Source organism: Pteronotus mesoamericanus, unplaced genomic scaffold (assembly GCF_021234165.1).
Source record: "Pteronotus mesoamericanus isolate MK-2021 breed Mesoamerican mustached bat unplaced genomic scaffold, CSHL_Meso_final contig_73, whole genome shotgun sequence".
NCBI lineage: Eukaryota > Metazoa > Chordata > Mammalia > Chiroptera > Mormoopidae > Pteronotus > Pteronotus mesoamericanus.
The window spans coordinates 1-20,998 of NW_026555245.1; the positions used below are offsets into that span (position 1 = coordinate 1).

Consider the following 20,998-nt stretch of genomic DNA (forward strand, 5'->3'; position numbering starts at 1 on the left):
CGAGAGGCGGGCGGAAGTCCCTAGGGCAGGCGCTGATTGGTTGAGGTGAGAGCACCTCTTCTTCCGATGATTCGGCTCTTCTCGGCTCGGTCTTAGTGAAGCGTCTGCAGCCGTCGTCTGAGTCGTCGCTGCTGCTGCCCACTCGCGGATCAGGAACCAACGTCTCCTGCCCGCCCACCGCACGGGTGCCGCTGGGAGGAAGTGAGAAGGAGGCTGCTTGCGGGTTTGACGCTGCTGCTCGCCACCCGCCCGGGAGAGCCGAGACCCTTTCCAGTCGGTCGCCTGCCACCCCTTGTAGCCGTTACTCGCGGGTAGCCACAGCCGCCGGCCGGGAGAGGCGCGCGCCATGGCCTCTGGAGCTGAGTGAGTGTGTGTGTGTGTGTGTGTGTGTGTGTGTGTACACGCGCGCGCGCACGTCTCCCTTCCCCCGGCTCGCTGTGTGTGCGCGCACCCGGGTACCCTTCGGCGCAGGGTAGGCCCGGCCCGGTCCGGCCGGGCCTGGCCGTGGGCGCGTGTAAGAGGTGGAGACCGGGAGAGAGGGAGACTTGAAAGGAAAGGAAGGGGGCGAAGGAGGGGCCGTGGCCCGGCTGGGCCTGTCTACGCACCCGCGCGCCCCCTAGGTGGGGTTTGCGTTGGGCCCGGGTCGGGGCCTGGGCCAGATCGTGCTGTGTCATGCAGGCCCTGGCCGGCGTGATTGGCTCACATGGAACGGCCGTCACGGCTTGGTGAGGTATGCGGACCCACTGCCGGCACGGAGCCCTGGGGCTTAGGGAACCCCCTTGCGATTCGGCCTACCACCCGCTAAAAGCCTTTGGTTTCCGGAGGGAGCAGGCCCCAACGCCCTAAGTGGGCCCGGTGGGCGTGGACTTTGGGCCACGCGAAGGCCTTTGGAGCCTGGAGATGCAGGCAGAGGCCAGGCCGGGGAAAGTCCGGCGGCGAGCCCAGGGAAGCTCGCCACGGCCCATTTGGAGCCGGGTCTGCTTGGCCCGCGGTTAGCATCCTTTGCCACCTGAGTAGTAAGGGAGAGAGTAAGCCCTGCTCTTCGCCTCTGGCCTTCCTACTTGAGGCCGGTTGTTAACTCATATGAGAAATCTTTAGTCAGTTTTCCTTGATACTATGAAATAGGCGAAGGGAGAAAGGCACTTTTGCTTTCTCTACTATTTTAGGTTTTTGCTAAATTGTTGGAATCTGAGTTCCTATTTTCTGGGCCTTCAAGGATTTCAACCATCGTGGCGTTAGGGTTAGAGTTGTCCTAACTCTTCCAGCACACGGATCTTTTTTTCCCAAGCTGCTATGTTGAGTAATCGTCTCGATTATTCTCTACCCTCGAAAAAAGCATCAGAGAAAACCTGACTGTCTCTGTCCACTGGATTTATAATCGAGAGCTTTACATAATGAAAAAAAGAGAGAGAGAGAGACAGCCGACCTCTGGAAATTCTTATGTAAATCACCTTCCTAACTTAGAGAGAGTTTTGTTTTTTGGTGTGTTCCTTTTTTTCAAGTTTCTGAATCGAGATGAAGTACCGTATTTTGCTGTGTATAATGCGCACTTTTGCCCAGTTTTTTGAGGGGAAAAATAAGGATGCACACTATACATGGGTAGTACCTGAAATACCTTGACTTTGTTCCTGTGTTTTGTTATTTGTTAAATAAAAATTTGTAGTGTGCCATAATGTTCAAAAATAAATGCTAAAATTCCTTTATAATACAAAAAACAAGTATCTAAATATAAATAAATGATTGAATTAAAAATTAAAACAAGATTTTTTTTTTTCCCTGAAAGTTTGGGCCAGAAACATGAGTGCGCATTATACATGGCAAAATACAGTATTAGTTGCCTATTTAAAAGGATCACTTATTAATACTTAAAGTATTCCCTTAGGCTATTCAGTCAGTTTTTTGTTTTCAAAACTAAAAGTAAAAATCCAAAATTCTTGGAACCTGGCATCATAGATGGTTTTTAACCTCTATGTCATCTTGATGACTCTTACTTGAACTCCCTCCAAGTCCCCTGTGGCCCACTGGGGTTCTGGAAAGGGCCTGACTCATGTAAAAGACAATGTGAGGTGTCTCCAGAGAGCTTCCAGGACTGCTGTTGGGTCATGATCAGGCTGAATTCTCTCTTTTAGGGGTTCCTTTGATCTCAGTAGATGGATGTGGCATTAAAGGTATTAAAGGCATCTTAAGGAAGGACCATACCACTCATTCCCAATGCTAGGTTGAGGAATGATAGGCAAATGGGAGGTTTTCTTAAGCTGCAGCTTTGGGGTTAAAATACAAACGATGGTAGTTAGAGGCATCAGCCGTTTTATTTTTCTCCAGCTCCAGTCATATAGGTCAAGCCGGAAGATGGGCAGGCCTTGGAAGGTATTTTGAGGTGTGAGGGAGAAGGAGAATTGATAGGTTTCACTTGCCCTTAGCTCTCACATTTACCATGATTGCCCTCCAGAGTTGATCAGCGCTGGGAAGATTTGTCCACTCAGAAGTGTTATGCCCAAAGTGCCACACTTTTGGGTTGGGGAAGGCAAATTTAAGCCTAGGAAACTCCATTCTTGGAAACTAGTTTAAAGGTCATGATTAAAGATGCAACCTATGTGAGTGTCAGCAGAAAGTTTACAATTTTATTAGATGAATGGAATTTGTATTTGTTTTGTGTAGCAGGACCAAAAGATATAAAAATCCCACAACTTCACAGCAGGTATTTTAGAGCATAGACATCTCTTTTTCTTGCAAGTTGTGAAGGTATTTCTAATGGGAATGCTATTTTGTCTTGTTTTGTTAACTGATGTAGCCCTGGATCCCATAACAGTGCCTAGCATGTAGTATATACATACTCGTTAATTTGTTGAATGAAAAAATAATTCATGAAGATATTCTTTTTTTATTCTTTGCTTTCTCCATTGTCTGGCCTCCCTATTTTGGTTAATACACACGTTTTCCTGAGCCTTACTAAGAGGAGGTAGCTCTTTGAAAGGAGAGCCCACTCAGTTTAGATAGTGAAGGCTAGAGGTAAGCTAGGTAAGAAATTGGTGTCAGGTAAATAATCTTAACTTTTAGGAAATAACTGAAACTGGGTGGTTTAAACCAAGTTTAGATTCAGGCAATCTTAATTTGGATGAGGAGGACTTGAAACAAATCCATGGAGTTGTGTGGCTTTACAGAGATCACCTTTTGAGCTTAAACCTCTTATTAAAGGTCCCAGATCTGTTAGTGTTTTTTCCCAATATTATGGTCTTTATGTTTGGCATTCCTGTAATATATAGAAAGTTCTGGCATTCAGCAGGTTTAACCAGTAAAGGAGGGTAGTGCTAATTTTTCTTTATTGCTCCCAGCCTTGCTTGATGGGACTTGGGGCCTCCCTGAGCCCTACGATAAGTTGTCCTGCTAACTTTGTTCTGCAAGAAGGTTAGCAAAGGAAGGGCTTGTGCTTTGTTCTACAGTGCTAATTAATCATAATGACCATTAATACCATGTTCTAGGCATTGTGTTGAGCATTTTGCATTCACTATCTCACTTAGGACAATAATCCTGAGGTAAGTACTACTATATCCTCATTTTACAGATTAGGGCATCAACTTCCAGAGAGGTTAAATAACTTGTCCAAGATCACAGTTAAGTAATGGCAGGGTTGGGATTCGCACCCGGTAGGTCTCACTACAGAGCACCTTCTCTTAATCACTATTCTATCCTATCTGAGACTAATTTCATTTCTTTAATTGTACTTAGTCCTTAGTCTCCATTTCTGTTTCATCTTTTTAGGCCATAGTTTTCTGACACTTGAACTTTGTAGCTAGGATACTAGTGCTTAAAATACCAAGGGCTACTGGAATTGGAGTTGTCATATGTGCTAGTTGTTACTCTTCATGACCTTGGCTGAATTTCCTTCATCTGAGCTCTCTGATTTAAGGACAGCTTCATCTATTTACTATTTCTTTCCTAAGTGTAAGTTTTAAAAACTGGTGGAATTTCTGAGACTGGCGTATATATTGGTACTGACTTTACTTTCTCTTTCTAGTTCAAAAGGTGATGACTTATCAACAGCCATTCTTAAACAGAAGAATCGTCCCAATCGGTTAATTGTTGATGAAGCCATCAATGAGGACAACAGTGTGGTGTCCTTGTCCCAAGTAAGTTAGGTCCACAGTCTAATCTTTCCTTATTGCACTTAACCTGAGGGCTTTTCCCAGGTTTCTTTTCTCATTTTTCTTGCAGTGACCACAGATAGAGTGGGGTTTACTGGGAATTCCAACCTCCGGGGCTGCTGCTTACCCCCTGGCCCAGTGACCCAAAGGCCTTAACCTTCTTTCCTCAGCCCAAGATGGATGAGCTCCAGTTGTTCCGAGGTGATACAGTGTTGCTGAAAGGAAAGAAGAGGAGGGAAGCTGTGTGCATTGTGCTTTCTGATGACACATGTTCTGATGAGAAGATTCGCATGAATAGAGTTGTTCGGAATAACCTTCGCGTACGCCTAGGGGATGTCATCAGGTGTGTGTGTGGTTCTTGGCCCCTCAGGGATGGGAGGCCAGAGACAGCCTGCTTTATAGGCAGGACCCTATGAAGGCCTTGGCAGCTGCAAATATCAGAAGTCTCCTAACCATGGGAAGACTTATGTATCAGGGTTGTCTTTAGGTTTTGGTTCTGCCTCCCTGGGACTTTAAAATCTGCTTCTGCGTGACCTTTGGGACAAATTGGCATTTTTAAGACTTTCTTGATGTCTTTTTTTCCCCCCCTACAAGAGGTATAACTTATACCTTAGGCCCTGGTTTAGGATGACATTTGAGGGTGTATATCTGCCACTCAACTGCTGTGTTGGATTAATGACTTGTGTTGGGGCTGGAATGAGGTGGGAGTGTGGGTGTGGAAGGTGGATTCCTAGCAGGTATTTCTAAGGGTCTAAGTTAATCCTGCAGAGAGTCATAGTTTGAGCCAGTCCCAGGATAGTTACAGTCTTCAGTGATTTTGGACTTAACTTTAAGCAAGCGGGTTTCCCATCTTGGAGTCGTATCTAGCTATTGGCAGCCCAACCACCTGGCACCTGGGCAGGAATACCTTAGGCTTCTGATTTTTTTTTTTAATAGATTTTAGGTTTTGTGTAGCCTTCTAGGAGGTGCTTAGTCACTTTTCTCAAGGTGTTCTGACCACCTGGCTGAGATTATTTTTTTATTTCTATTTCTCTGACCCTTGCGCTTAACAGACCAAGGCCTCCCTTTGTAATATTGGGTCACCAATATTAGCCAGAGTGGGTCATCCTTGGATATCTCTCACTGAAGACTCTTTCTACAGTCTTCTTTGTAGGGGTTCCAGATGTGTGAGTCTTCCTTTTGGTTCACTGATTGGGAGTGGGCAGCCCCAGAAGCTGCTTCTAATGGCTTCTGCTGCCCTTCCCCAAGTGTGACTTGTCTTAGTTCTCTTAGTTCTGCTTGGGTGTTCCTTTGTCCTCGTTCCTACCCTATTTTCCTGCCTCTCTTCACCTAAAGCCATCGCTGCCTTTTCTCTTTCGCTTGCCATCAGCTCTCTGTGCCAGGCCCTTTTGGACACCCAGTGCTTGGGGCTGCAGTGTGGTTGGTAACGTGGAGTCTGCTTATCATTCTCAGCATCCAGCCCTGCCCTGATGTGAAGTATGGCAAACGCATACACGTGCTACCTATTGATGACACGGTGGAAGGCATCACTGGCAATCTTTTCGAGGTATACCTTAAGCCATACTTTCTGGAAGCTTATCGACCCATCCGGAAAGGTGAGAGATAGTTCTAAGGACTGACCTTAAGGATGGTTTTTTGTAGGGATACTTGGGGGTAAACCTTGGAACATCTGTCTCAGTCTCATATATATGTATGTCCATATCTACTCTCTCCTTTCTCTTGTACCCCTCCCATACCTCTGTTACTCCATTCCCATTCCCTGCAGGAGAATAAGCTATCTTTTCTTAAGTCTCTGAAGGAGAGGGTGGGCCATTTTAGCTGCATCACAGTCCATAGTGTATTTAATATTCAGCACGGTGTACCATTAGTGGTTGTTGTAAAAGCGGGGTTGCCTATATCCTAGAAGTCAAAACCTATGGACTTTTGGTGCATTGAGTTCACTGTTTGAGAGCCAGAGGGACATTTCATGGGTTAGCTTTCTCTCCTTGTCTGCTGCTTAAGAGGATTCTGGGGGTGACAAGGGAAAAGGGCAATGTCTAATGAACTTGCATTCTGAACTCCAGGTTCTGATGAATGATTAATCTTGTAGTTGACACCTCTAATGGCCCTATGATTGCTCTCATAGGAGACATTTTCCTTGTCCGGGGTGGAATGCGTGCTGTGGAGTTCAAAGTAGTGGAGACAGATCCCAGCCCTTATTGCATTGTTGCTCCAGACACAGTTATCCACTGTGAAGGGGAGCCTATCAAACGAGAGGTGAGTTCTCTCTGATCTCAGTACTTGACTACATGGTTATGCAGTGGGGCAGTCATATGGTAGCTGTCAAGATGGGGTGCTCTTTGGAGCTAGGCTTCTTAAGTATCTTACACCAGTAATTTTTAAAATCTAGATTGAACCAAAAGGACCTAAGTGGTTGGACTGACTTTAGAAGAGGTGATGGTGATGATGAGGCTGGAATGCCCATTTACCAGAATTTGCAGGTTCAGGTCTTAGGGGAGCCCTTCTCAGTAAGAGTGAGGACAGTGTGAGAGGAAAAAGCTATGCTAGATCTTTGCCTGGGGACTTTGAGTTGTTCTTTGGGAGTGGTCCCCTTGGAGGAGAGTCTCCTGATATAGCAGATTTTTCCACACCAGGTTGTGGACGGATTTGAAGAAACTCAGTTTTTGCTAATACTAGTATTCTGCCTTCTCCTTTTCTTTGTCTCCTCCATATTCAGGATGAGGAAGAGTCCTTGAATGAAGTAGGCTATGATGACATTGGTGGCTGCAGGAAACAACTAGCTCAGATAAAGGAGATGGTGGAGCTGCCCCTGAGACATCCCGCCCTATTTAAGGCAATTGGTGTGAAGGTGAGCATCTTTGGGCTCTGTGGAATATAGTCCAGGGTGGTGATTAACAACTGCTTGGTGTCTGATCCTGGGACCTGTTTTCATATATGTTTCATTATTTTTTGATTTTATAGAGAGCCAGTGAAGTTCTCTGATGGTCTAGAACAGAGTAGCCAGTGAAGTTCTCTGTTGCATTGATGTATTTCATTATAACCCTTGAAAAATATAAAAGCCATTTTTACAAACTCTATAAAAACAAATCTCACCATAGTTTGCCAGCCTGTCTAGAAGAGTGCTACCCAATAGAAGTAGAAACTAAGGAAATATGAAGAGCATTAAGGGTCCTAAGTCTAAAGCATTTGAGAACTGCTGGTCTAGAATGTAACTTTCCAACCATGTTCATGTCATGGGACACAGTGAAAATGAAATTATTACCCTTCTCCTACTATGCATCATAGAAATAACTGTCTTCTATGTGGGCATTTCCCATGTGCTGTCTGTGGATGAGGCCATAGAAAAGACAGCTTCAAAGAGGAAAACTTGCGGTTGGTGGTAAGGAAAACTATTCTAACATAATAGTAAATCCTGAAGGGCTGTGCTTACTGAAATGAATGAGTCTCTGGCAACACTCTCTTAAAGTGATGAAGCTAGTCCTTTTCCCTTGGCCCACTTACAGTCAAGCCCTTGACCTAATGGCCTCTTGCTTTTGCCTAATGCCAGGATCTTCAGACTTACACTGGCTTCATAGGGTGGTTTCTCTGTCCTGTTTCCTATGTAAGTTTTAATCATAAATGTCAGCGTTCTGGCAGTATTTTCTCTGCTGAAAAGAGTGTGGCCTGAAGTAAACTATCTTCTTAGCAGCTATGGCTGAGGGCTCATTTTTACTAGTGTCAGGGTTGAGCTGTGATTCTCACCCTCTTTAGGTAGAGCCTTACTCAAGCCATGTTAGGGTGGATGGCACTGGGAGAAGGTGTGAGTCTGAACTTAATCATACTGTCTGTATTGGTCCTTAGCCTCCTCGGGGAATCCTGCTCTATGGACCTCCTGGGACTGGGAAGACCCTGATTGCTCGAGCTGTGGCAAATGAGACTGGAGCCTTCTTCTTCTTGATCAATGGTAGGAGACTTGGCTCACTTCGTGTCTGGCTGAACACAATTCTGAACTGAGCATGACCCAGTCTCCTGAGTTGGATAAATCATGGATACATTCATTTGCAGGCATGCTCTTGTATACACTTTGGCATCTTTTTTCTTTTCCTGGGGTACATATAGACAAATAAGGAACAAGGGGAAGATAGTCTACTGTCATGTCCCCTATCTGTCCCCCTTTCAGAGTGATTATAGACAGTTGGAAAACATTTAGGGGGTAGTAAGTTAGTATGGGAAACCAGAAAGTCTGTGCTTATTTATTGTAGAAGATTTGGGGCACAGTAAACTGGCTTTTTAAGAATGATATTTAACCCTGGCATGTGTGGCTTAGTGGATTGAGCGCCAGCCTGCGAATCAAAAGGGTCATTGGCTTGATTCCTAGCCTAGGGCACATTCCTGGGTTGCAGGCCAGGTCCCCAGTAGGGGGCGTGCAAGAGGCAACCACACATTGATGTTTCTCTCTTTCTCCCTCCTTTCCCCTCTAAAAATAAATAAATAAAATCTTTAAAAAACACACACGAAACTATATAGAGTTAAAAAAATGATATTTATCTGTTAGAGCTCCAACTCGTGTGCTACTTCTTTCACTGTGGCCAGAGGTCCCAGAGCTGCTTTTGTCATCTTTATACCTTTTGTTCAGCTGTGAGATAAATACTGAGTCCCTTGGCTTCTCTCCAGCCTCATCTGGTGGCTGTCTTGGGATAGTAGCTAATAGAGGTTGTAAAAAGGTATGCAGAGGCTACCTTCTTTCTCACCCACAACCTGTCTCTGAGCTGGGCACAACAAAATATCTGATTTCTTTTGGGAATGAGGAAGGATGTAGTTTTGTCATTGCTTCTGTTCTGTATCCTTTCAGGTCCTGAGATTATGAGCAAGTTGGCTGGCGAGTCTGAGAGCAACCTTCGTAAAGCCTTTGAGGAGGCTGAGAAGAATGCTCCTGCTATCATCTTCATTGATGAGCTGGATGCTATTGCTCCCAAAAGAGAGAAAGTAGGACTTTAACTCAAGGGATCAGTGGGGGGTTGAAAGGTCTTGACTTCACTTCTGACCAGATATCCTGTCCTGACAGACCCATGGGGAGGTGGAACGGCGTATTGTATCACAGTTGTTGACCCTTATGGATGGCCTAAAGCAGAGAGCACATGTCATTGTCATGGCAGCAACCAACAGACCCAACAGCATTGACCCAGCCCTACGGCGATTTGGTAAGGACCCCACATTTCTATATACCCTGTCCTTGCTTATGGGGAGGTTTTAACTCTGCTGGAATCTCTTTAATCTCCTTCTGTCCTTTATCTAAATCATCTAATCCTGTGCATTTCTTGAAGTTTTTTGTAGTGATAGGGCCTTTGGGCCTTTTCTCTTATCTCATGTCCTGTCTAGGGTGACCAGCTGTCCTGGTTTGCCTGAGGCTGAGGAATTTTCCAGGACATGGAACTTCCAATGCTAACATCAGAACAGTCTTGGGCAAACTGGGATGGCTGGTCACATTAGGCCCATCCCGTCTTCCCCCTGGACCAGAAATGTACCTTGTCTGTGTTCACACACTGTTCCACAGGTCGCTTTGACAGGGAGGTAGATATTGGAATCCCCGATGCTACAGGACGCTTGGAAATTCTTCAGATCCATACCAAGAACATGAAGCTGGCAGATGATGTGGACCTGGAACAGGTGGAGTAGTGATGAAGGCTGGTCCGGAGTTTTGGGATACCTATTTCCAGGCAGTTAAAGGGCTAGGAATATAAACTTACGATGTGAGGAGATTGATTTTGATCCCTGGGCAGGGAAAAAGAAATGATTTGAGATTGAAGCCAAGAAACTCAAGTTGGCATGTTTCTTGGTTGACACTGTATTAGAGTAAACAAGAATTTTGGGAGCAGCTTTAATTCCAGGCTCCAAGTCAAGGCTTGAATACATAAAATCTAGCCAGTGAAAGAACTGCTAGTATGTATTCAGGTAAGTGGGAGGTCTCAGATACAGGAGTAAGGGGAAGTGGCCAGGATTCTGTTGTCTTTGACCTCCTAAGGCAGCTAGGTCTTAGAGACAGGATAGGGATCGTAAGTAGATCTCTCTGCAGGTGGCCAATGAGACTCACGGGCATGTGGGCGCTGACTTAGCAGCCTTGTGCTCAGAGGCTGCTCTGCAAGCCATCCGCAAGAAGATGGACCTTATTGACCTAGAGGATGAAACCATTGATGCTGAGGTCATGAACTCCCTGGCAGTTACTATGGATGACTTCCGGGTAAGGATTGTGCTCCCATTTAAGGTCCATACACATGCACTTTGATGCCTTCGCTGGCAAATCTCATCCCAAGTTTTTCTTCCCTTTTTAGTGGGCTCTGAGCCAAAGCAACCCATCAGCACTGCGGGAAACTGTGGTGGAGGTGCCACAGGTAACCTGGGAGGACATTGGGGGCCTGGAGGATGTCAAGCGTGAGCTTCAGGAACTGGTCCAGGTAGGATAGCTTGGTTCAGGGTCAGTCACTGCTTCAGTACTTTGTGATGGGGCTGGTTAGTGTTGGGGTGTGGGCACATTCGTTGCAGAAATTGTGAGAATAATTCAGGATCCTGCTATTCTCATGTTTGAAGTACAAAGGAGCCTGGATCTTACCCATGGGATGGTAGGGGTTGGGGTAGGCCTTTGTTTGGTTAGGTTTCTTTAAACTGTGGAGTATCCCTGAACCCTCTTTCTTTTTCTTCAAGTATCCTGTGGAGCACCCAGACAAATTCCTCAAATTTGGCATGACACCCTCCAAGGGAGTACTGTTCTATGGACCTCCTGGCTGTGGGAAAACCTTGCTGGCCAAAGCCATTGCTAATGAATGCCAGGCCAACTTCATCTCCATCAAAGGTCCCGAGCTGCTTACAATGTGGTTTGGGGAGTCTGAGGCCAATGTCAGAGAAATCTTTGACAAGGTGAGCTACAAGCAGCTGGGCTCTCTGTTCACTTGTTTAGAGGCAAGGGAGAAATATAAGCTGGTTCTTTGGGAGAGTTAAAAACAGCTCATTCTGGAAGCTCAGCTGAGACCATGAAGATCACTTTATTTTCCTTCTCAGGTAGGTTTGCGAGACCCAGTTGTGCTAATGCTTGGGTCCATCTGTCCCTCCCACAGGCACGCCAAGCTGCCCCCTGTGTACTGTTCTTTGATGAGCTGGATTCAATTGCTAAGGCCCGCGGTGGAAACATTGGAGATGGTGGTGGGGCTGCTGACCGAGTTATCAACCAGATCCTGACAGAAATGGATGGCATGTCCACAAAAAAGAATGTGTTCATTATTGGCGCTACCAACCGGCCTGACATCATTGATCCTGCCATCCTGCGACCTGGCCGCCTTGATCAGCTCATTTACATCCCGCTTCCTGACGAGAAGTCCCGTGTTGCCATCCTCAAGGCCAACCTGCGCAAGTCCCCAGTTGCCAAGGCAAGTGCAAGATCACGGGCTATGGGGACTTCTGTGAATCCTCAGGCTGGTGTAGAGTGCTGTTTGATTCTCAGACAAGATTTCATTGGGGATTAGGGTTGTAAAGGGAAGACAGAATGTTTGAGGGTATTAGGGTAATCTAGAATCGGGAATAAAACGATTGGTGAGAGATGGGACAAATTGGAATTGGAAATACTTGAGTGGCTCAGAGATTGCATTTGTGTATCACGGTAGGAGAGGTGAAATGCTAAGATACTCTTACTTCTTTTAGGATGTAGATTTGGAGTTCCTGGCTAAGATGACTAATGGCTTCTCTGGAGCTGACCTGACTGAGATTTGCCAACGAGCCTGTAAGCTGGCCATTCGTGAATCTATTGAGAGTGAGATTAGGCGAGACCGAGAGAGGCAGACCAACCCATCAGCCATGGTGAGTTTGCATCCTTTCCCTAGGTGTGCATGTCACTGGGAGCAAGGGGGCAATCTCCACCATGCCCTAGAAGAGTATAAGATTTTGGAAAAATCATCTGACTGAGGTATTTAGTGGGACATTAAAGAGAAAGAAGCAACTGAGGTTACCTCCTTCAGTCTGGAATTATAAAGGCTGAGAAGAGATGGGCAGGCTGTATGCACAGTATGAAATAAGCTCCATGAGGGAAATCAAAGTATGATTGTGTAAATAAACATAGTACAGGGCTTAGTACCTAGGATTTATCTTCCTATCTTATCGTGGGGGTCTCATATGGGCCTTCTGAAATTAAATGCAAATTTTGGTGTGTGAGCATAAGTTCTATAAAGATGGGCACTCCATATCATATTGCTTGTTTTCCACTGTGTTCTGGCACCATGTCAGAGAACAGATGGATGGATGGATGGACGGATTTCTCTGCCTTTTGGAGGGGTCTGTGACATCCCTCCTGTCTCCCATAAAAGCTTAAAAACTGCTGATAAACTTATCCTAGGGAGCAGTTAAAGTCACAGCAGTAGTGGCTTCGCAACAGAAACAATAGGATTGGAGCTGGGCTATTGAAGGGAGGGTATCATTTGGATAAAGGAAATAAGCAGCCTGAATAATCTGCTATGAAGTAGGGCTACAGAAATTGATAAAACCTGGGTAGATTTAAGAGGGCACATGTTAAGTGAAAGTGAGGCCATGCCCTGGCTGGATAGCTGTTTATTAGAGCATCCTCCTGAAGTACCAGGATTGTGGGTTCAACCCTTGGTCAGGGCACCTAAAAGAATTAACCAATGAATGCATAAATAAGTGGAACAATAAATTGATGTCTCTCTCTCCCGCTCTCTCTATTTCTAAAGTCAGTTTTTAAAAAAGCAAGGCCACTAGGTAAGGTGTAATTCAGATGTGCTAAACACTAGTGTCGTCGATATTTTCATTTTAAAATTTAGATATACTGAAGGATAATTTATATATAATAAAAATTCACCATTTTTAGGTATTTACATGCTTTGTGACAAATGTGTTCTATAACTACTACAACAGAAATACAAAAATTTCTGTCATCCCCAAAGTTCCCCCACTTCAGTCAATTTCTTTTTTTACCACCCTAAACTTCTGACAGCGCTGATGTGATTTCTTTCCCTACAATCTTGCTTTTTCCAGAATGCACTGACAGGTTTTTAAGCAGGTCACTAACTTAACTCAGTTTGTATTTGGAGAAGCAGGGAGACCAATTACTTATTCTAATAATGAGGATTAGAAAGGCCAGGGAAGAAATTCAGGCTGGGTTTAACTATCCCTGGTGGTTTGTGTTTACCAATCCTGTAGGAGGTAGAAGAGGATGATCCAGTGCCGGAGATCCGCCGAGATCACTTTGAGGAAGCCATGCGCTTTGCCCGCCGTTCTGTCAGTGACAATGACATTCGAAAATATGAGATGTTTGCTCAGACCCTTCAGCAGAGTCGAGGCTTTGGCAGTTTCAGGTAACTAGGCTACAGTGGGCAATTCTTACATGGTCTTAGATACTATACGGCCAAGGTACTATACGGCCAAGGATGCTAGAGGGGTAGTTGTGAAAATCCTAATTTAGGTCCTGTCCTCACCCTTTTTTTAATGCTCTGTTTTTTGTGCACACAGATTCCCTTCAGGAAATCAGGGTGGAGCTGGCCCCAGTCAGGGCAGTGGAGGCGGCACAGGTGGCAGCGTATACACAGAAGACAATGATGATGACCTGTATGGCTAAGTGGTGATGGCCAGTGTGCTGCGAGCTGGCCTGGCTGGACCTTGTTCCCTGAGGGTGGGGGCGCTTGCCCAGGAGGGACCAGGGGTGCACCCATGGCCTACTCCATTTCTCAGTCTGAACAGTTCAGCTACAGTCAGACTCTGGACAGGGGGTTTCTGTTGCAAAAAAAAAAAAAAAAATACAAAACAAAAGTGATAAGATAAAGATTTTCATTTGGGAGGTGGAGATTGGATTACCAACAATTGGACCTTGGGCCTGCGTCATTTCTGTTGTAGTTTGGGGCAGTGCAGGGGTCCTGTGTGGGTGTGAACCAACTACAAACAGTCCCCACAGTAAAGCATCTGCACTTCACTCAATGAGTCTCGAGCTCTCCCTTCTTCCCCCTACCCAACCGGGGCAGGAGGGTGAAGGGCCACAGTTGCTGGGTGTTTATATAGAGAGTAGGTTCATCTTATTTTACATGCTTTTGAGTTATTGTTGGAAAACTAATCACAAGCAGTTTCTAAACCAAAAATGACATGTTGTAAAAGAAAATAAATGTTGGATCAAAATGGAGCCAGTGTCCTGGCCCCTGTGCCTGTTTCTTTTCTGGGAAGGGCCTTGGGCTACCCCTCACTGCCAAGGCATTCTTCAAAATGTGAAATCCTATAAGATTGCTCCCTTCCCCTCCTGATTAACATTGGAATGATACTGCTGTCTAGCCCCATGTCTGCAGTATCACTGGATAGGACTGTGGTAGATAGCGGATAGCCTGATGGAATTCTAAATGTGGACAATGTGGCATCCTCTACCTACATTTGATGTGGATTGTAAGGCTAGGGCTGCACAGTCCTGTTTTCCTGACCAAGGACTAAACTGCATGCCCTCCAGAAATCTTAGGGTTGCAGAAAGGTAGAATCTCTGTCTGCAGATAAATGTTATTTTGGTGCATCAAAAACTCCCAAACATTCATGTCCTAGTAGAGGATCACTTGCAGTTGTGTCCACCTTTATGTAATTTGTATTATAAAAAAATTGCTTTTTCTAATATAAAATTATAGTATTGAGCGTGTTTTTTTCCTAAGTTAAACATCCCACCCCCTTGCTCTCAGTTTTTCAGATGATTGCTTGTATAGTTTTGTCCAGCTATAGAGTATCCTCTTCAATTTATTTATTTATTTATTTATAAAATATATTGATTATGCTATTAACAGTTGTCCCAATTTTTCCCCCTTTGCCCCCCTCTACCTGGTGCCCTCTTCTCTCCAGCAATCTCCCCCACTTAGCTCATGTCCATGGGTCATGCATATAAGTTCTTTCCTTCTCCATTTTCTATACCATTAACATCCCTCTATGTATTTTGTACCTACCAATTATGCTTCTTAATCCCTGTACCTTTTCCCCCATTCTCTCCCCGCTCCATGCTGATAACCCTCCTGATGATCTCCATATCTATGATTCTGTTCCTTTTCTTGTGGTTTACTTGTACTTTTTTTAGATTTCAGTTGTGAATTTGTTGCCATTAATGTTCATAGTTTTGATCTTTTTCTAGGGTGAGTCCATTTAACATTTCACTTAATAATGGCTCCATAATAATGTATTCTTTTAGCTTTTCTTTGCCTGAGAAACACTTTATCTGACCTTACTTTCTAAATGATAGCTTTGCTGGATAGAGTAATCTAGGTTGTAAGTCCTTGCTTTTCATCACTGTGAGTACCTCTTGCCAGTCCCTTGTAGCCTATAAAGTTACTTTTGAGAAATCAGCCAACAGTCTTGATGGGAACTCCTTGGTAGGTAACTCTCTGCTTTTCTCATGTTGTTTTTAAGCGTCTCTGTTTATCTTTAACCTTTAGCATTTTAATTTTATTTCACTTAATGTAACCTTCATTTCTACCTGGGTCTTTTTTATGTTGTTGCCATACTCAGTGAATTGTTTAAGCATCCTGATCACCAGTGTTTTGAACTCTGCATCTATTTCGTTTAGTTCTTTTTTTAAGGGTTTTGTTCTGTTCTGTTATTTGGGCCATATTTCTTTGTCTCCTCAATCTGGCAGCCTCCTTGTGTTTGTTTCTGTTATTAGGTAGAGCTGCTTTGACTCCCTGTCTTAGTAGCATGGCCTGTTGTAGAAAAGGCACCTGTAAGTGTGTGGGGTGGTGCCTTATGTAATCATCAGTGTGGGTCAACCTGCTTCACCACTTTGTGGCTCTGTTGTGGGGGGAGGTGCTTAGGAGATAGTGTCACTGCCTGGCTTTTGGAGGTTTGCCCACCACTCACCCTGTTTCCAGTCACTTCACCCATTCCCTGTATGTGACTGGTACCCTTCCAGCTGTTGCCCTGGTGCTGAATCCCAGAGTGGGTGGGTTTGTGTACATTCTAAGACAGTGTGGGCCCTTTAAGCAGAGTGTCCTGAAAATCCGGCAGTTTCTTCCACAACCCCAACCCCCACTGATATTTATAGCCAGAAGTTATGAGGATTTTTCTTCCCGGTGCTTCTTAATCCCTGTACCTTTTCCCCCATTCTCTCCCCTCTCTGTGCTGATAACCCTCCTGATGATCTCCATATCTACCCTGTGCTGTGCAGTCTGGTTTAGGGCTAGGATTGCTCACTCCCTAGGTATTCCTCCCGATTTTACCCACCACACATGAATGTGGGACCGCCTGTTCTGCTGCTACTGCTTCTCCACGCCATACCACATCTCCTTACCTCCACCTGTCTGTGTCTCCACCCCTCCTACCAATCTGGATGACTGTGGCTTATTTACATCCTTTGTTGTCAAACTTGCATACAGTTCAATTTTCTGACAGTTCTGGGTGTTATTTAAGGTGTAGTTGTAATTGTTTCTGTGGTTGCATGAGAAGGTGAAACATAACCATCTTGACCGAAGGTCAAGTGTGTTCTTAAATAGCTACAATTACAATCATTTAGTGCTTCTGGGATCAGTACCATGAAGCCTTACCCAAAGGAGAGTATGGTGCAGAGAAAATTGTTCACTGAGTCAAGTTTGTGTTGGTTTCCTAGTACTACGCCAGGCTCTCATCTGATTTAAATAGATTATCTTCAAGGACACAAGATAATTACATCGGGTGCTCTGATTACACTGAGGCATCTTGAACTCGGGTACTTAAATATTTTTGTACTTTGTGGATTTGAGTGGGCTGTCTTTCCAGGACACTGTCTCCACCAGATTGTTTTTGCCTCTCCTTTTGTTTTCCCACCATTTAGGTAACTTGATAGCTTAGCCTTCAGTCTTCTTCCCACTCTGAACATTGTTACTCTGTCTCATCCCTATGGGTTGACAACCTAACCTCAGAGCTAAAGACAAGGTCTTTGGGGAAAAGACATTTATTACCTGTGCATCAAGCTGTGGGAGCATAACAGAAAGCAAGTGGTACTTTCCCATAAAAGTAGGGATAGTGGTTGATAAGTGATAGAAATTTGTGTTGGAATGATTGCTTTGTTTTCATTTGTCACACAGTGTGTCTATAGGGAAGATAGTTGGAGCTCTACAGATTAAGAAAAACCAAGACCAGTCTTAACAGTGAGAGGCCTGGTTCTAGTGCTGGCGCTTGAGCTTATAGCAGCATAGCTTTGAACAAGTTTAGCTCTTTTGTGGCCTCAAGAGTCTTAGTCTGATAAAGTGATTGACAGTGATTTGTAAACTGTAGGAAGCAGTGAGGGTCTGGTTGTCACCTTTCATCTGCAGAAGCCTGCATACTTAAACCAAGAGGCAGGTTGTAGCAACCAGTCTGTCTTTTTCCCCTATGGAATTCCCAGAAAGAAATTGGAATGTGGTCTTCACTGTAGCTAACCACTGCTTCCCATACAGTAGGTGCTAGGATTAAAAGATGGGTTTTAAACTGAGAATATGGCTTCAGTTATAGAGAACCACAGATGGAACAAGTCTTAACATCTTAGAATATAATTGGATCCAAGATATTGATCCTACAAGCTGCCCTGAGAATCTGGTAGTCACACAATGCTCATGAGGAACATTGGTCTGCCAGTCATTAATTTGAGTGAACTGTGGCAAACATTAAATGGTTTGTTACTCTTACCCAGTACTATAATCTGCTGAATCCTTAAAAAGACAAGAATATAGACTTGGATTTTTCATAAAGCTACCCAGAGATGCATAGACTCATTAAATGTCCCTGTGTCAAGTAGGAATTCAGAATTGCATTGTCTTTGAGACTTTTGGGGGGAGTGGTAATAGGTGGGGAGAAAGAAAGTTCAGTTCCACCCTTAGCCAGCAGGTGGTGAGTTTTGGACTCAGGCCCTCAGGTCTGGGCTATAAATAAAGCTTTGGAACAGAATAGGGGCATTAGTGAGAGGAGGCAGAGGAACAACATGTACCTTCGGTTTTTCTCAACCAGAGTAGAAGTATTGTAGAATGGAAAGAGCACGAGATTGGGAATGTGGACCTGACCCCACAGAATCTCTCTTTTTTTTTTTTAAGATTTTATTATTAGAGGGGAAGGAAGGAAGGAAAGAGAGAAAAATCAATGTGTGGTTGCCTCTCACATGCCCCCTACTGGGAACCTGGCTGGCCCGCACCCCAGGCATGTTCCCTGACTGGAAATTGAACCAGTGACCCTTTGGTTCTCAGGTGAGCAGTCCACCGAGCCACACCAGCAACGGCAGAATCTCACTTCCTTTGAAGAGCTTGTATTGCCATACTATCAAGAAACGGGTGCTATCAACATGGCACAAATTGTTTTTTGCTTTTGTGTGTTTGTTTTTTAGAGGAAGGGGGAGAGAGGAAAACAAACATCAATTTGTTGTTCCACTTATTTATGCATTAATTGGTGGTTTCTTGTATGTGCCCTGACTGGAGATCAAACCGGCAACCTTGGTGTATCAGGACAATGCTGTAACCAGCTGAGCTACCTGGTCAGAGCTAAAGGCACAAATTATTATGAGACTGCGAGAAGGGACAAACAGAATCAGAGAAGGCTGTGGAGGTAGTCTGAGGTGGGCTTTAAAGAAAGGTGGGAGACAACGTGGAAAAGTTGAGAACAATTAGCAAAAGGTACAAAGGTCAGAAAATACAGAGAATGCCTAGGAAGCATCACGTTGACTGGCAAGAGAGTCCTGGATTGAATTTGGAGAGGTAAGAAATCACATTGTAAAGATACTCGTATGCGAGGAATGAACTTTATTCTGAAGATATTACGGGCCCTTGTGGGGGTGCGGAGTAGTTTAGGCAGGGAAGTGAGTCAGATTTCAGTGCAGAGGATTTTTTTAAATTAATTTTTTTATTGATTTTAAAGTTTTTTTTTAATTGATTTTTTTTTTTTTTAAGAGAAAGGGAGACATTGCTTTGTTTAACATACATTCATTGGTTGATTTTTTTTAAAAAAGATTGTATTTATTTTAGAGGGGAAGGGAGGGAGAAAGAGAAACATCAGTGTGTGAGAGATCAGTTGGTTGCCTCTTGCACGTCCCCACACGTCCCCAACATTGCCTCTCGCACATCCTCAATACCCCAAAGGGGGACCCAGCCCACAGCCCAGGCATGTGCCTTGACTGGGAATCAAACCAGTGACCTTTTGGTTTGCAGGGCAGCACTCAGTCCACTGAGCCACACCAGCCAGGGCTATTTATTGATTTTAGAGAGGAAGGTGGGGAGAGAGAGAAACATTGATTTGTTTTTCCACTTACACATTCATTGGTTCATTCTTGTATGTGCACTGACCATCTAACCTACAACCTTGGCATATCGGGACAATGCTCTAACCAAGTAAGCTACCTGGCCAGAGACAGTTTGTTGTTTTTTTTCCCCAAATTGTGGCAATAAAACAAAATTCACCCAACAATCACCAAGTGTACAGCATAGACAATTCACTTTAAAAATAACCTTTTGTCTTGCCCTGGCCCTTGTAAGCTCAGTTTGTTGGGCATTGCCCTGCAAACTGGGAAATTGTGGGTTCGGACCCCAGTTGGGGCTTATAAGAGGCAACCAGTTGATGTTTCTCTTTTTTTCCTCCCTTCTCTCTCAACCCTCTCTCCCTTCCTCTTTCTTTCAAAGCAATGGAAAAATGTCCTTGGGTGAGGATAGAAAAAACCAAGCCTTTTACTTATAGAAGCAGTAACATGCATGTAGAAATATAGAAAAATATAAGGAATATTTAAAAAAATGATATTTGCAATGCGATCACCATCTTTAGTTCATATCTTTCTTTTTCTGTGCATGTGTGTAAATATGTGTGTCTATACCTGTGGATTTTTAAATCAAAATGAGGTCATTCTGCCTTATAACTTTTTTTAATGCTAATCTCTTCCTTTTGATAAGTTTTCTTATAGTGTAGTTTTCATACCATATTCACCGTTTCCCAAGTGGCCCAGATACGTCATTTGCGACCTTTTTTTTTTTTTTTTTTAAAGAGAGATTTTACTTATTTATTTTTAGATGGAAAAGGAGGAAGAAAGAGAGGAAGAGAAACATTGGCCTGCAACCCAGTCATGCTCCCTGACTGAGAATTGAATCTGCGACCTTTTGGTTTGCAGGCCAGCACCAAACCCACTGAGCCACACCGGCCAGGACTGTCATTCACAACCATTTTGGCCAAATCAGTATCCAATCTCAAACCCCAGGTTGCATCTATTTTGTTCCTTTATTTAAACTTACCTTTTTCTATCCAGAAATAACAATAGTATTTTTTCCTCTATGTTTTATGTAATTTTTAAAAATTATTTTTAAAAGGATTTTATTTTTTTATTTTTAGAGAGGGGAAGGAAAGGAGAAAGGGAGAGAAACTTTGTGTGAAAGAATTAGCAATTCATGCCTCTTACATGCCCCCAGCTGGGGACCTGGCCTGCAATCAAGGCATGTGCCCTGATTGGGAACTGAACTGGCAGTCTTCTGGTTAACAAACCAGCGCTCAATCCACTGAGCCACACCTGTCAGGGCTAAAATTTAATTGTAGTACTAAAATTTTTATGACACTTGTTGAGTTTGGGTCATTTGACCTCCAGAGATTTGGAGCCATGTGAAGGGATGGATTAGAAGAAACAGGCTACTAATTTGATGAGAAATGATTACTGAACTGACAGTGATGATGAAGATGGAGAAGTGGAAATGGATTTGAAATGCACATCATAGCTTTAATCAACAGTGTTTGATGATAGATTAGGTAGGGAAGTAAGAGGAAGGGAGGAGTGAAGAATGACAGACTTCTGACTATGGTATTGGGTTTGTTGTGGTACCCTTCAATAGGAATGGCCACATTGGAGGAAAAGGTTACAGGGAAAATGAGTTAAGTTTTGGACAAGTTGCAAATGAGAT

The 20,998-nt window shown here is 44.1% G+C and overlaps 1 protein-coding gene across 2 annotated transcripts; it reads left to right on the plus strand.

Moving 5' to 3' along the window:
- The first annotated feature begins 50 nt into the window (after positions 1–50).
- VCP (valosin containing protein) lies at positions 51–14,289 on the plus strand. 2 transcript variants are annotated; one of them, XM_054582885.1, is made up of 17 exons: positions 51–363; positions 4,016–4,127; positions 4,313–4,485; positions 5,595–5,737; positions 6,268–6,398; positions 6,859–6,990; positions 7,983–8,085; positions 8,974–9,107; positions 9,187–9,322; positions 9,676–9,788; positions 10,195–10,359; positions 10,451–10,573; positions 10,821–11,033; positions 11,231–11,539; positions 11,811–11,966; positions 13,320–13,474; positions 13,629–14,289. In XM_054582885.1, exons 1-17 carry the CDS (start codon positions 347–349, stop codon positions 13,732–13,734), a joined length of 2,421 nt encoding a protein of 806 aa, XP_054438860.1. In that variant the 5' UTR covers positions 51–346; the 3' UTR covers positions 13,735–14,289. The 2 variants fall into 2 exon arrangements, with proteins under 2 accessions (XP_054438860.1, XP_054438861.1); XM_054582886.1 differs by lacking the exon at positions 51–363 and adding an exon at positions 492–730.
- The last annotated feature ends 6,709 nt before the right edge of the window (positions 14,290–20,998 follow it).

What these genes read in the sequence shown, in the direction of transcription:
- VCP (XM_054582885.1), top strand. An exon ending in ATGATGTGGACCTGGAACAG is followed by an intron (nt 9,789 to 10,194) that starts GTGGAGTAGTGA and finishes ATCTCTCTGCAG; the next exon opens with GTGGCCAATGAGACTCACGG. An exon ending in CGAGGCTTTGGCAGTTTCAG is followed by an intron (nt 13,475 to 13,628) that starts GTAACTAGGCTA and finishes TTGTGCACACAG; the next exon opens with ATTCCCTTCAGGAAATCAGG.